The 15714-nt window shown below is 46.2% G+C and overlaps 1 protein-coding gene across 1 annotated transcript; it reads left to right on the top strand.

Annotated features, from left to right (window-relative positions):
* Positions 1 to 374: 374 nt before the first annotated feature.
* On the top strand, positions 375 to 14937 carry AADACL4 (arylacetamide deacetylase like 4). Its single transcript, XM_059376317.1, has 4 exons — positions 375 to 533; positions 5132 to 5348; positions 8634 to 8697; positions 14163 to 14937. Exons 1-4 carry the CDS (start codon positions 375 to 377, stop codon positions 14935 to 14937), a joined length of 1215 nt encoding a protein of 404 aa, XP_059232300.1.
* The last annotated feature ends 777 nt before the right edge of the window (positions 14938 to 15714 follow it).

Below are 15714 nucleotides of genomic sequence, written 5' to 3' on the forward strand. Positions count from 1 at the left end.
AAATCAGGGCTGGGAAGGCTGGCTGTCTTGTATTCTACTGTTGAAAAATCAGGCCATAGAGGTCTGGGCAACCATGTCATGCCCAACTGCCAGGGGCATGACCCCAAAGCCCAAGCCTTTGCCATACCCATCTACCAAGACACCCACTGATGGGCAGGACTGGTTTTCTTAGTGCCAGAATTTTTTGGAGAAGTAGTCCTTCCAGCTCCTATTGGCTCAGCTGAGTTTACGTGTAAGAAGACAGGTCAGGGCACTCTTTCAAAGCTAAGCCCCAAAACCGTGGAAGGCAGGAGACAGCTGGTATAACCAGGTTCTCCTAACACAAGCTCTCAGGCTGGCTCCAGAGAACAACAGCTCCTCAAAGCACTGGGAACATGCTTATCCTGGGGCTGGCACTTCTGGGCAGCTTTTTTGTAGGCATCTTCATCTGGGCTGTCCTTCAGCACTTCCTCACAGCAGACATCCCCTCTACGTTGCAATATCCCACCAAGCTCAGATTTCTGCACTGCGTGTTCCTGTACATGCTCACTTTGGTGAGTTTGCTCTCTGGCTCTGTAATGGGTTGGGGCTCCCTTCCTCTCTCCCTGTACCTTGCCCCTCCTTTCCTCTTTAGACTCTCCCAAGGCAGCCTTTGCCACACTCTCTTTTGTGTCTGTGGTTCTGTTTCCCTTCCTCTTCCCTTCCTCTCTCCCACCTGTCCCCACTTCCTTCCTTCCAACCTCACTTACTGAGCACCCATCCCTGGGCTGCTTCTGAGGATCCTAAAAGGATTTCAGACCCGTCCCTTCCTTCAGAGGGCTTTCAGCCTAACAGGGAATGGACCGGCTTCAGCCACAGCATCTTTTGACCTTGATGCCCTTAATTGCCTATAGGTCTCCTCTCCCCTGCATAGATTGTAGGCTCCTCGAAAGCAGGGACTGCCTTATCCACCTCTGCAACCCTGGCCATAAGCACAGACCTGCTGCCTAGTAGGTGCTTTCCATTTGCTGATCAAATCATAAGTGAATTCACCCCGCATGTCAGAGTGGCCACGCTGGCCAGGCTCGGAGCCAGGACCAGGGGTATGGACAGGCCAGTCTGTGCCTAGAGCTGCAGCAGATTTAAAAACAAAGATCTGGCATCTGGTAGGAGACAGCCCACTGGATTTAACCCCAATATCCTAATACTGGGTGACAATAGCCAAATAGTTCACGCTGCTTACCTGGCGGGAGGTGAAGAGGTAGAGCAACTGTAGAAAGAGGAGGATAGAGGAGCCAAGGCTGCCACCAGCCTGCCAGTGTGTGCATCCCAGCTCTGGCTATGGGATCTTGGGTCATGTACTTAACCTTTCTGTGTGTGCTTCCTCACCTGTGAAAGGAAAACAACAGTGTCCATCTCATCAGGTTGGTGAAAGACTTAGATGACGTCATTAGGACTCACTGTGTTTGGTGAAGAAGTAAAATATCTCTCTGTGCTGCTGGAATGTTCCACCGTGGCTATGCATGACTCTCAGAGATAGCACAAGTCGAGTTTGTAATTCCAGAAATGCTACTGGCTCCAGGAAGACAGGCTGAGGGTGCAAAGCTCTCATCCCTCTTATTTATCCTGACCATGCACTTCCGCCTGTCTCAGACCGGTGGGTGATTTCACATGGAACTACAGGGTAGTGTGAGACCCAGGAAAGTCCAGATCTTTCCAACCTTCAGTGTTTTTTCAAGAGTCGCTCACAAGCTGCCAGCCCTGCTGATGACTGCCGCGCGGGGGCGCTCGCAACACGGGCAGTGATAGACCTTGGAAGTAACACAGCCAGTCATTTTGCCAGCAAGAGGGGCTTATCCAGGAAGAGCAGACGAATTGCAGTGGGGGACATCCAAGTCATGGCAAACCACAGACAAATCCAGAGATCAGAGGAGAGAAACCCTTCTTTCCCGAGAAGCAGAGGGAGTGGGAGGGCTGCTTTGAGTGAAAGTCCCTTAGAGGAAGATGGAGGCCAGGGCTGGGATGGCTTCTCATTGGCTGAGTCGTGGTATCTTCTTATTGGCTGAGCTTGTTGCTAGGTCAGGAGAAGTTCTTCCTTCCTCCTGTTGGAGGAGCAAAGCAGGCTTCTTCTATGGGACGTTGAGCTAAGTCTTCCCAGGAGTCTGCAGTTGACTGCACCTCCCGAGGGCTCCCCCTGCTGGCTTCTCCCTGCATCTTCCCAGAGGTTTCCGTGTCCAGTTTCACAGATCTGAAGACACTTGGGATATCCCGTCCTGGGCCCTCCAGCACTGGCTGGAGTGTGCCCCCGGGACACACTGCTCATCACGGGGTGCTGCTGATGAAGAAAACGATGCCCAAATATTTAGGGTTCATTCAGTTCTGGAAGACAAATAGGTACAGGAGGAATAAAAAATTTAAAGAGCAGGAGGAAAAGCCTAAAAAGATTTTATGGCCCAGAAATCAGGTGCCTTCTTTTGGTGTCAGACAACCCTTGGTCTGAGACCCAAGTTTCCCACTTGTTAGCTTTGTGGTCCGAGGTCTTTGAGTCTCCATTTTTTTCCCTTTGAAAAATGAGGATAGCAAGAGATGCTTTTTTATAGGGGTGATGAGGGGATTGAATGGGAAATGCATATCAGGTGAGTGGCACCATGATGGGCACGCAGAAAGGGCTCAGTGTAAGTAGATTATTGGTAGTATATATGTCAAGTACCTGAAGGCAAAGACAGAGCATTTCCTGAAATTATTCTGTAATAATTTTGCAGTTTTACTACAAGATTTAAAGAATAATATAACAAGCATTATGGATTTTATTTTAAAGGGGAAATGCTGCTAGAATATTTTGTGAAAGTGTTTCAATCTCTGTCTAAAGTTCTGGACCTCAGGTGTCCCTAACCTGCTGATGCTCCCATTTATACTACTACTGATACATTATTAGAAATTTTATAATACGGGCACCTGGGTGGCTCAGTAGGTTAAACCTCTGCCTTCGGCTCAGGTCATGATCTCAGGGTCCTGGGATCAGGGCTCAGCGGGGAGCCTGCTTCCCTCTCTCTCTCTGCCTGCCTCTCTGCCTACTTGTGATCTCTCTCTGTCAAGGAAATAAATAAAATCTTTAAAAAAAAAGAAATTTTATAATATAACTATAGTAATATGGTATTGATGTGATGATGATAATATTTATATACAAGCAATATATTTATTATAGTTACCTATACATGATACAGTTATATTTTAAGTATTAATTTTTCTTCCCTTGACTTTGTCCTCCATTACCAGCTCTAGAAACTATGGACTCACAGTTGGGAAAACCACACCAAACCAAATCTAATTTCCTGGCCATATCTAGTGACCTTTGAGAAGGTCATGCTAAGAAAGGCTTGTCATCACACTGCCTTGTTCAAATTCCCTGAAACACTTACTCTTTTAGGTGTTGGAGGCAAAAAGATGAATGAGATGTGATGACAAGCAAAATGCTGACAAGAAGAATTCAGTCTGGGTGGGGAGGAGACACATGGGTGGCCATAGCATTTAATAAAACCTTGAGGGGTTCTGAAGAAACCTTATGGCTTAGAAAACTTAGGGCACACAAGGAGACAGCAGCCTTCAGTGTGAGTGAGAGGGATGACATCAGTCAATGAGAATGTGGCCTTGATTGGAGCTGAAGGTCAGTTTCCCATCCATCTACCTAGTGGGCAGGTAGAAGGGCTCCAGGAAACCGTGTGAGCCATGGATGAGTACAGGGAGTTTGGGGAAACTGCTGGGGAGGAGGTGACTATTGGAGCCCACTTGAACTGAGAGGAGGTGTCCTGATGCTCAGAGATAAGTTGGCCAGTGAAGTTCCAAGTTGTCTCGATACAGACATCTGGTGACCTGAGATGGGGGCCAAGCTCACTTCATTCTCCTCCAGCTGAAGCAGGGAAATAATGGTTTTGTTTGGAGTTCTCTTTCAAGAAATCGAAGCCTTGGGAATGCACTGGGGAATGCACTGGGGCATCCCAGAGGACCTGGGAGAAGACATAGTGGGTGTGAACAACAGAAGGGGTGGCGCTCATACTTGCCAGGACCCACCAGGGAGACACTTCACATGGTGGTCACATCTAATTCCCAAGCCTCATCCTTGGGCTGTGGACACTATCTTATTTTATAAATGAGGGAAATGGAAGCTCAGAGAAGGTAATGGCCAAGGCCATTCAGCTAGCCGGTGATAAGCTAAAACTTGAGTTCAGATTTGCTTGACTCCCGAATCCAAGCTCTTTCTACTTTAGTGGTTAAGAACACATGTTCTGCATCCTACCCATTGGCGGGCAAGGCACTTGACTTTGGTTTGTCTCAGTTTCCCCCATCCATAAAATGGAGCTAATAACTGTGCTTAACTCAGAAGTTTCGCTGAGAGGCTTAATCTGGTTCATAACCACCTGGACCAGTACTGTAGGTGGTGTGCTGTAGGTGACTCAGAAGTGTTAGCTGTTCTTATTTTATCATTATCATCTCATGTTGTTTCCCTTATGACAACGACACATGTTTAATGTGAGCTTCTTGGAAGAGATGATCCAAAATGTTTGGAAAGCATCTTGTACATGCAATATTACTTGTAACTATATTTCATGATATATATTGACATTTGTTTATAGCTAGAGTGACCATATTAGTTTAAAAACAGTGGAATTCTATGCAAATGAATAGCCTTGTGCCATTGCTCCCTCCTCCTGAGTCAACAGCAGAAGTCCCTAATGGTTACTTTCTTCTGTTGGACACAAACATGGCTTAAGAATCCATCATAGCCCAAGGGCAATGGCAGCTACGGACCAAGGTGATGACCTTTTTTGCCATCTGAGGCTGGAGAGCTGAAGAGGAGGGCTGCCAGCCAGTTACCTAGGACAACTGGCTTTGTTCAATTCAGTGATCAACCACTCAGCCCAAACATGGTTGAGCTTTTTGGCAAATTCCTACCATTATTCAATCGAAGTCTGTTGGAAGGACATTCTGAAATTCAAGGCCTCCTTCTGGACACAACCTAGAGCCTGTCCTTCCTGATGAGCCCAGTGTCCATGTGGATGAGGCAAATGAGAGATTGCAAAGACATCCTCACAATTATAGGTGACAGGTGTCATCTGCTATCCAGATGGGTCCTGACATCTCCTATGGTTTCCCCTCTTTCTCTTACCTCCAACAGGCGGAAATACTTGAGAAGTTGGGAATTTGTTCCATGCTCAGTTTTCTCAAATTATTGCAAGTTTGTGTGAGAATAAAGAAAGACGATAGACTTACGGTAACTGACCTGTATTTTGGGACCATACCTGTGAGGCTGTTCCAGCCCAAGGCAGCGTCTTCTGGCCCCCGGCGAGGCATCATCTTCTTCCCTGGAGGAGGCGGGTTCATGGGGAGCCTGGGTAAGAAGAACTTCATCTATATGCACAACTTTGGCACCCTTCCCACGAGAACCTTTTTGGAATAACTTAAAGGAATCAGCAGTTGGGTATTTTTATAGGGAGCCCAGACTAAGGGCTCTGGGCTCACATCAGCAGATGATGTGCATATCTATATAGCAGGTGTTCTTTTAGTCTCGGTCAAGGTGAGGCTAGTGCCGTGTCTCAGTAGGGCTTTCATGGACGGCACTGGGGTATTGATTCCTCTTTCCCCCACCACTCACTGACACCACTGGCTATTCCTAGCTGTTCTCCACCCACACTGCATCCCAAACCCATGCATTTCTCCTAGGCTCTGAACCCCACCATGATCACATCATGGTGATGTGATCATCACATCACACCAAGACCCCATCTTCTCTTGCCTGCCCCCTTGGCCCTCTCGTTTCTCCTGTTGCTTCTCAGTCCATTCCTCACCTGGCAGCCAGAAAGAGCTTTTAAAGAAATACAAGCCAGAGCTTCCAAGTCCTGTGCCAAACCCTGCTGGTGGCTCTCCAGTGACCTTCGATGGAACCAAGCTCTCAGGCCCTGATGGCTTTGGACACCCCTGCCCCCCTTTCTGACCAGGTTCCCTGGGTCTCTCTCCTCCCAAAGAGTTCCCTGCAGCCGCAGCCGCATGGCTCGCCTGTGTTCCAGACACTCCCAGCTCCTCCTAACTCCGAATCCTCTGCACTTGCTGTCTGGGCCTCCCCAAAAGCTGTCTCACCCCTCCTGGCTTTGCTTCATGGGTGGGTTCTTGTTTGTCCTTCTAGTCTCTCCTCAGAGCTGCCTCCCTGAACACCTTACCTAAGGAACCATTCCTTAGAGTGCTATGTCCCTGTCTCCATCCCTGACATCATTCCTTTACGTTTTCTTCATGGAACTTGTCACCGTCTGAATTTATCTGGTTCCTTCACATGCCTCCTCATTTATGGTCTCTCTTCTGCACCTAAAAATGGAAACTCCAAGCATGCCGGGAAGACTTGTGTTTTGTTTTCTGTCTCCTCCCCAATGCCTTGCCTGTGGATTTACATTTTCTAATGATTCTCTGGGTGCATGGATATGGAATATGGATGGGTGGGTAATCGGGTGAAAGGATGTGTTCATGAACGGACACACAAACGGATGGACAGATTGATGGACGGATGGTTGGACGCCAGTGAGGTCCCTGGAATTGGGGTGTACTGCCACCTGGTGGTGGAAATAACAACAGCCTCACTTGCTGCCAAGATGCTCTCCTTCTTTAGAGGTTCACTATGGTTATCTCCTACCTACCTGCCCCAAGACAGTTCTTCCCTTTCAGAGGCCCCCAGGAGCACCCCATTAGGCTGTTAGCCTTCCTCTGTGGGCCACAATGTTATTTCTAAAAGTAAAACCAGGACACATTCAGCAAATATTCCCTGAGTATTTGCCTCCCTTGTGTCAGACTCTCTTCCAGGTCTAGGGGACTGGGTGGAGAACAAGGAAGACCCTCCTGGAGCCTACTCAGACGAGGAGGCCGGGCAGTGAAAGAGAAAACGAACAAGTTAGGGTCATCTCATGGAGTGAGAGCACGAGGAGATGGAATAGAGTATGATTCAGATGCATCGCGTTAGTCTTTCCTGACAAAGCCTCTCCAAAAAGTAAAATTTGATCCCAGGCCCAAGCAACTGATGAGTAAGATCCAGCCCTACAGAGGCTGGGAAACACCCTCTGGGGACCGGGGAGGCAAGAGAGTTGGTGGGGGGGCACTCTATTTTGAAAGGGGCACCGAGAAACACAGTCTTCAAGATTAATAATATTTTTATGCAGTATATTCGAAAATCCAATAATAATGCAAAAAAAAAGTTCTATGATGAACACACTGTCAGCGTTCTTCGAGCGGTGGGATCCAACGGGGGGGGGGGGGGGGGGTGGATGAATTGTACAAAGGCAAGGCAGGCTCTCATCTACTTGAGATTTTCATAGGGAAATCCGTTCATCACAAATCCTGGTGGCATTTACTTGGATTCCCTAAAGAAGTATTTATGTTGGTTGCTGAGCCTCTCGGCGCCTAGGTCAGGTGGCTCCCTCGCCTCCTGCCCTGTTAGGTCTACGCGGAAGGGAGCGCAAGCGCAGAGCCGGAAACAGGGGCTTGAGGGAAAGGAAGTAATGTCCCAGGGAGGCAGAGCAGGGAACCGGGGGAGATGGCATGGGGAGGGCCAGCCGCCCTCTCCACGCAGGCTGTGCTTTGAAACCCACCCCCTGTCCCGCCTCTGGGGTGTTTTAGAGTTATCTCCACACCCAGATCCTGCCCAGGCCGCTGTCCAGCTCAGCGGTGGGGCCCAGGCATCAGCATTTTAAAAAAAAAAGCTCCCGGGTGATGCTGATCTGCAAGCAGGGTGGAGGCCTCCTTAGGAGCTGCCCACTCCCCACTTCAATGTGACTTCTCCTCCATCACCTCCCCAGAGCAGTGTCAGTGAAGCCTGCACCCCCAACCCCCTCGCCCCCCCCCCCAACCCCTCACTTCTCTCGGTCAGATCAGTCATTCCCAAATTCCTGGTTGTTGGCCTCGTGGGCATGATCTGGGAGATTCTGCTGCTCGTTCCCCGGCCCCAGAGACACTGGTTTGGTTGGTTTGGGGCTCTGCCTGGGCATCAGGACTTGGAAAAACTCTCTGGTACAACTATGCAGAACCAAGGTGGACCGCCACTGAATTAGAGGCTTATTTGGTACATATATGGTCTGGCACTGTGCCATCATGGCTCTGCTGTTGAGAATGGACTTGTCCTCTGAGAACCTCAGAGGTACCACTCGGCTAATAGCAATGGCCATCCCTCCATTGCTTATTTCTTAGTAACACATATCTGTATGTACATGTGTGTAATTATCATTAATATTCTAGGGCAGGCCTACCTCCCTTCCCTGGTATTGGTTTTGTAGGTTTCAAGTCACCAAGTCTTCCCTGGTCCTCAGTTCCCACTCATCCATCCCCACTGTAAAAGGAAATGTTGCAGCTGGTGAGTCCCTGAGGTGCATCCGAGCCCCAACATCTAGGAACCAGGGGCAGATGTCACGTGTCTGATATGTGACCTGGCTTTTTGGTTTTGCCCAGGCAGAGCCACCCAGCATCACTGCAGAGGAGGCAAGAACAGGGACAGAAAGAGAACATCATACCCAAAGTTGAAAACCGACAGGACTGACAGGCTCTCCCTGAGGTCCAAGGAAGGGGTGGAGGTGGGGGTGGGCAGGGATGACATCCCTAGAGGCCACTCGGGGTGGCTGTTGCTGTGACCAGATCTACTCTTGCAGACTTCTTCCACAACCTGAGCAGTTTGCTGGTCTTGGAGACGGACTCTGTGCTGCTGTTGGTTGGGTGAGTTGCTGGAGAAAGTCAGTGGAGGTTGCAGGGATGGGAGAAGACGGGCATGAGCACGTGGCTGGTTTTTAGAAGAGAGAGAGAGAGACCCTAACCTCCAAGAGGCACTCTTGCATGTGCACACACGGACCCGGGCATGGCACTGTTCAAAAGGGCGAAAACTCAAAAACAACCCAAACGCTCATCAACACAGAGTGTGTGAAAAACCATGGCAAGAAGCAAGTGTGGGCGAGGGTGGAGAGAAAAAAAGAGCCCTTCCAGACTGTTGTGTGCAGCCACTGTAGAAGACAGTGTGGAGGTTACTCAAAATAATAAAAAATAGAACTACCCCATGATCTGGTCATCATACTCCTGGGTATTTACCCAAGGAATAGGAAGACACTAATTTGAAGAGATATATGTGCCCTTGTGTTTATTGCAGCATTATCCACAAGAGCCAAATTATGGACGCAACCTTAAGAGTCCATCAAAAGGTGAATGGATAAAGATGTGAGATATACATATATATACACATATATACGTATATATATGTGTATATATATATATATAAAATTTCTTTTTCCAACAATAAAAAAGAATGATTTTTTTTTAACTTTTAACTTCTTTTAATCAGTGGTTCATCATTTACATATAACACCCAGTGCTCATCACAAGTGCCCTCCGTAATACCCATCACCCAATTACCCCATCTCCCTACCCACCTCCCTCCATCAACCCTCAGTCTGTTCTCTATCACCGAGTCTCTTATGGCTTGCCTCCCTCTCTCTAAAAAGAATGCAATCTTGCCATTTGCAACAACATGGATGGAGCTAGAGAGTAATGCTAAGGGATAGAAGCCAGAGAAAGAGAAATACCATTCGACTCCAATCACATGTAGAATTTAAGAAGTAAAACAAGTGAACAAAGGGAAAAAAAAAAAAAGAGAGAGAGACAGATCAAAAACCAGACTCTTTTCTCCTTTTTTTAAAAAAAGGTGATTATTTAAATTCCACTTAGTTAACATACATACATAACTAACATCCAGTTAGTTAACCTAGTACAGTACAATGCACTATTAGTTTCCGGTGTACAATATAGTGACTTAAAACTTCCATACATCACCAGGTGCTCATCACCACAGGTGCACTCTTTAATTCTCGTCCCCTATTTCCCCCATCTCTTGCTCTGTAAGCAAGAGTCTGTTTCTCTTTGCCTCTCTCTCTTCCCCCCACTTTGCTCATTTGTTTTGTTGTTTAAATTCCACATGAGTGAAATCACATGGCACTTGTCTTTCTCTGACTGCTTATTTCACTTAGCATCCATCCATGGGTGCTAGTTCCCTCCGTGTCATTGCAAATGGCAAGATTTCCTTCCTTTTTAAGGCTGAGTAATATGCTGCTGTGTATATACACCACACCTTCTTTATGCATTCATCAGTGGATGGACATTTGGGCTCCCTTCCATAGTTTGGCTATTGTTGATATTGCTGCTGTAAATATTGGGTGTGCATGTACCCCCTTTGAATCTGCATTTTTATATCCTTTGGGTAAACACCTAGTAGTGCAATTGCTGGATCATAGGGTTGTTCTATTTTTAACTGTTTGAGGAAACTTCAAACTGTTCTCAGAACGGCTGAACCAGTTCCCATTCCCACGAACATTGGAGCAGGATTCCCCCTTCTCCACATCCTCACCAATACCTGTTATTTCTTGTATTGTTAATTTCAGCCATTCTGACAGGTGTGAGGTGGTATCTCATCATAGTTTTTGATTTGTACTTCCCTGATGATGAGTGATGTTGAACATGTTTTCATGTGTCTGTAAGAATTCTGGATGTCTTCCTTGGAAAAGTGTCTGTTCATGTCTTCCGCCCGTTTCTTAACTGGATTATTTGTATTTTGGGGTGTTGAGTTTGATAAGTTCTTTATACATTTTGGATACTAACCCTTTATCAGATACGTTGTTTGCAAATATCTTCTTCCATTCTGTAGGTTGCCTTTTAGTTCTGTTGAACATTTCCTTCACTGTTCAAGAAGCGTTTTATCTTGATTAAGTCCGATAGTTCACTTTCACTTTTGTCTCTCTTGCCCCTGATGACATGTCTAGTAAGAATTTGCTGTGGCTGAGGTCAAAGAGGTTGCTGCCTGTGTTCTGTTCTAGGATTTTGATGGTCTCCTGTACCATGTTTAGGTCTTTCACCCATTCTGAACTTACATTTGTGTATGCTGTAAGAAAGTGGTCCAGTTTCATTCTTCTGCATATTGCTGTCCAGGTTTCCCAACACCGTTTGTTGAAGAAACTGTCTCCCCCCCCCCATTGGGCAAATCTTTCCTGATTTGTCAAAGATGAGTCAGCCATAGAGTTGTGGGTCCATTTCTGGGTTCTCTATTCTGTTCCATTGATCTGTGTGTCTGTTTTTGTGTCAGTATCACACTGTCTTGATGAATAGGGCTTTGTAATAAAGCCTGAAGTCTGGAATTGTGATGGCACCAGCTTTCCTTTCTTTTTCAAGATTGCTTTGGCTATTCTGGGTCTTTTGTGATTCCACACAAATTTTAGGATTGCTTGTTCTAGCTCTGTGAGAACTGTTGGTGTTTTGATAAATTACATTAACTGTGCAGATTGCTTTGCATGGTTTAGACATTTTAACAATGTTTATTCTTCCAATCCATGAGCATGGAATGCTTTTCCATTTCTTTGTGTCCTCTTCAATTTCTTTCATAAGTGTTTTATAGTTTTCAGAGGACAGATCTTTTACCTCTTTAGTTAGGCTTAGTTAGTTATCTTATTGTTTGTGGTGCAATTGAAAATGGGCTTTATTCCCTTTCCTGTTGCTTCCTTATTGGTGTATAGAAATGCAACAGATTTCTGCACATTGATTTTATATCCTGCAACTTTTCTGAATTCATGTATTAGTTCTAGCAATTTTTGATGGAGTCTTTCAGGTTTTATACACAGAGTATCATGTCATCTGCAAACAGTGAAAGTCTGACTTCTTCCTTGACAATTTTGAGGCCTTTTATTTCTTTTTATTCTTTGACTGCTGAGGCTAAGACTTCCAGTACTATGTTAAATAGTAATGGGGAAGGTGGACATTCCTGTCTCGTTCCTGACCATAGGGAAAAGGCTCTCAAGTTTTTCCATTGAGAGTGATATTAGCTGTGGGTCTTTCATATATGGCCTTTATGATGTTGAGGTATGTTCCCTCTATCTCTACTCTGTTGAGGGTTTTTATTAAGACAGGATACTGTATTTCATCAGATGCTTTTTCTACATCTGTTGACAGGATCATGTGGTTCTTATCCTTTCTCTTACTAACATTACATAACAATTTAAAAAAATGAACTGGGAGGACACCCCAGAATGTGAATGCATCTTAGCAGTAGAAAATTAAGTGAACAGGTTTTTTTTTTTTAGTTACATAAAGCCTGAGACTCTTTTTATCAAGTTAAAGGCAAATTCAAAAGAATATTTGTAAGGAATATGATAGACATTATAAAACTATGTTAAAAGGAGAGAAAAGGGATGATGGATACAGGATTCAAGGTAACGTTCTCTCAGATGGGGAAAGCAGTGAGATGACATGTTGGTGGGGATATTATAGGATTGGTTGAAGGTTATGGTCAAGGTCCTGGCTGTTGTTTAGGGTGATGATTCTGCACGTGTTTATTCTGTTGTCAAAACAACTAACTAACTGCAGGGATAAATGCCAGGAATGTCTCAAGACACAAGAAGACACTGGGCAACAGTTTCAAGAAGGCAAGTGAGAGAAACTAAAAACTGTTCTTTTAGATTCAACCCCTATACTCAAGGCCTTTCAAATCTTGGCTGTCCCCAGGCTGAGTAGACAGTGCATCTGTGTGTCTTAAAGCAATATATAGAGCACCTCTGGTCTTCTTCATGAGATCGAGGAAGGCAATGTCTTTCCAGTACTCGACATACTTCCTGACCAGCTCAGCATTGTGTCTAAAATCCCGTTGATAAGAGTTTCTGTCAGAATCTACATCTGAGAAGAACTTTGTGGTAATGAAAATACTCCTTGAACACAAAAAAGTGTTCAGGAACACCTGCATGAAAAACTTGCAGGAAATTGCTTAGGATACTGTTATTCTGGATAGTTGAAAAGACCCAGGGGGTGCCTGGGTGACACAATCCATTAAGCATCTGACTCTTGATTTCGGCTCAGGTGATGATCTTAGGGTTGTGAGATCAAGCCCCATGTTGGGCTCTGTGCTGAGCATGGAACTTGCTTAAGATTCTCTCTCCTTCTCCTTCTGCCTCTCCCGCTGTTGCTTTCATGCTCTCTCTCTCTCAAAAAAGGATTTCCTTCCTTCTTATGGCCATATAATATTTCACTGTAGTGTACACATCTAGAAGTTCATTTTATTTTATTTATTTTTATTTATTTATTTATTTTTTTTAAGATTTTATTTATTTGACAGAGAGAGATCACAAGTAGGCAGAGAGGCAGGCAGAGAGAGGAGGAAGCAGGCTCCCTGCTGAGCAGAGAGCCCGATGCGGGACTCGATCCCAGGACTCTGGGATCATGACCTGAGCCGAAGGCAGCGGCTTAACCCACTGAGCCACCCAGGCGCCCCTAGAAGTTCATTTTAAAGTCCTTTCTCTTTGCCCTTGAATTCCCATGAAGAGATATACTCTGGGGGTTTACTCAGAGCAGCCCTCTGGATGCTCCCCATAGCCAGAACAGTGTCTGTTTTCTGCCTGCCCACCTTTCCTCACCTCCACCCTCATGGCGCCCTCCAACCTGCTCCCTTTTTCCCCAAACCCTGAAGGAAAGACAGCTACTTGAGTCATTAGTAAGAACAAACCTTGGTCGTTAGATTTCTGAAGGAAAAATAAAATTCTTCCTGAAAGAAACTTCCCCTTTATTTATTTTTTTAAAGATTTCATTTATTTATTTGATACAGAAAGAGAGATCACAAATAGGAAGAGCAGCAGACAGAGAAAGAGGGGGAAGCAGCCTCCCCAAGGAGCAGAGAGCCTGATGCAGGGCTTGATCCCAGGACCCTGAGATCATGACCTGAGCTGAAGGCAGAGGCTTAACCCACTAAGTCACCCAGGCACCCCAAGAAACTTACCCTTTATTTGAGCTTTAGTTCCCTCCACCCTTCCTCTCCAGACAGCCAGTGAGACAAAAAGCAACTTCCTTTGCCTTTCCTGGCATTACTGGTTGTTTTGCTTCCACTTCAAATAGCTTTTGACTTGCATAATCTTGTGTGGAGTGTCTGCGTCTCTGCAGCAGACGGAGCCTAGTGCTGGAGGCAAGAATCCCTGCCTGGAAGACAACGGGGAGGCTCTTCACATCCTCATCTCCATAAAAGGGGGATAAAAATCCCTTTCTCTCAGGGCCATTCTGGGGATTTAGTCAGAGACAGTACTGCAAGGAGGAGTGGAGGACACAGGTAAAATGGCTCTCAGCAGCTGTCCACACCGCTATTCTTTTGTTCCCTGCTTGCTTCTCAGGTACAGAAAGCTTCCTGATCACCATTACCCCAGCATTTACCAAGACTGCCTGAACGCCTCCATTCACTTCCTGAAGACCCTGAAAAGCTATGGGGTGGACCCCTCCCGTGTTGTGCTCTGTGGAGACAGTATTGGGGGAGGGCACGTGGCCTCTGTCACCCAGGCTCTGGTGGGCAGATCGGATCTTCCCCAGATCAAGGCCCAGGTCTTGGTTTATCCAGTTACCCAGCTCATCAATTTGCAGCTGCCGTCCCACTGGCAGAACCGAAATGTCCCGTTCCTCTCCCGGAAGTTCATGATGACATGTGTGTTCAAATATATGGTTATGGACTTTCACTGGTGGGACGCCATCTTGGGCGGTACTTTCATACCCCCGGAATTCTGGAGAAAGTACCAGAAGTGGCTCAGCGCCGACAACCTTCCCAGCAGATTCAGAAAGCCAGGTTACCGACCTCTGTTTCCCGGCCCTTTTAATGAGGCTGCCTACCTGGAAAACAAACATCTTTTGGATGTAGTAAATACCCCTCTGCTCAGGGATGATGAGACCATCGCTCAGCTTCCTGCAGCCTTAGTGGTAAGCTGTGAGCATGACATCCTCCGTGATGACGCCTTGCTCTATATGAAGCGGTTGGAGGACCAGGGGGTCCCCGTGACGTGGTATCACGTGGAAGATGGCTTTCATGGGTCCTTCCTGTTTTCTGATAAGAAGTTTTTCTCTTTCCCATGCTCCCTGAAAATTAGAAACGCTGTCATCGGTTATATAAAAAGCATATAGTAACCCTGGGGCGCCCTTGTCCTTTTCTTGGGCTGATTAAGGAGATGCTCAGTCAATGCTTGGCCCACACAAGAAGGATAAGGAGCCTTGGAACAGTCTCGCTTAGTACCTAAGAAAATCCAAAATGCTGCTTTTTCTTTCTGGCACCGACAGTGGTTAATCCTGGATCTAGCAATACTCGCCAACATTCTCACTCAGGTGAAATAAATATCAAAGGGAGGGAAAAAAAAAAAGGTCTTTAAAAATTTCTCAAAGTCCTAACACACAACCTCTGTGTAGAGTGAATGCCAACAGTTGGTCATACTGTCCCTGGTGAGTCTGTACTCAGGACGCTAAAGCTAAAGCCCGGCTTGGGGTCATGCTGCCTGTTGGAGGAGGGGACACCTAATTGTTCTTGGGTTCAGAGGTCACCAGCAAAATTCCAACAGACTGGTTCCAGATTAGCCTCCAGTCAGAGAAATGCTGTTGCAGTAGAACTCTTGCTCAAGTTAGCCATCCATTGGCTGGACTAAAGGCAGATTTTAGGAGAAGTGATTGGAAAAAGAGATGGGAAAGAGGGAAGAGAGAGTCCATGTGGGAAAGAGTGGGCTCTGGGGGGCTATGGATGTTGTAGGGACTCACATCATTAATCTGAATTTCAAAATCAGATCCCTGGCTACCAAGAGGCAGACTTTCAGTGACAAGGCTGTCTTGGGAACCTCTGGATGCCATCTGAATCTGCAAACTGCATTCTCAAAGACAGACACCTTACTATACCCTCTTTCTCTGGTGATCTTA

Source organism: Mustela nigripes, chromosome 14 (genome assembly GCF_022355385.1).
Source record: "Mustela nigripes isolate SB6536 chromosome 14, MUSNIG.SB6536, whole genome shotgun sequence".
Classification (NCBI taxonomy): domain Eukaryota; kingdom Metazoa; phylum Chordata; class Mammalia; order Carnivora; family Mustelidae; genus Mustela; species Mustela nigripes.

Excerpts from the sequence above, each read along its gene's own strand:
- AADACL4 (XM_059376317.1), top strand. The coding sequence starts at position 375 with ATGCTTATCCTGGGGCTGGCACTTCTGGGCAGCTTTTTTGTAGGCATC. Across the intron at positions 5,349-8,633 it reads CGGGTTCATGGGGAGCCTGG|ACTTCTTCCACAACCTGAGC; the intron begins GTAAGAAGAACT and ends CTACTCTTGCAG. Across the intron at positions 8,698-14,162 it reads TCTGTGCTGCTGTTGGTTGG|GTACAGAAAGCTTCCTGATC; the intron begins GTGAGTTGCTGG and ends CTTGCTTCTCAG.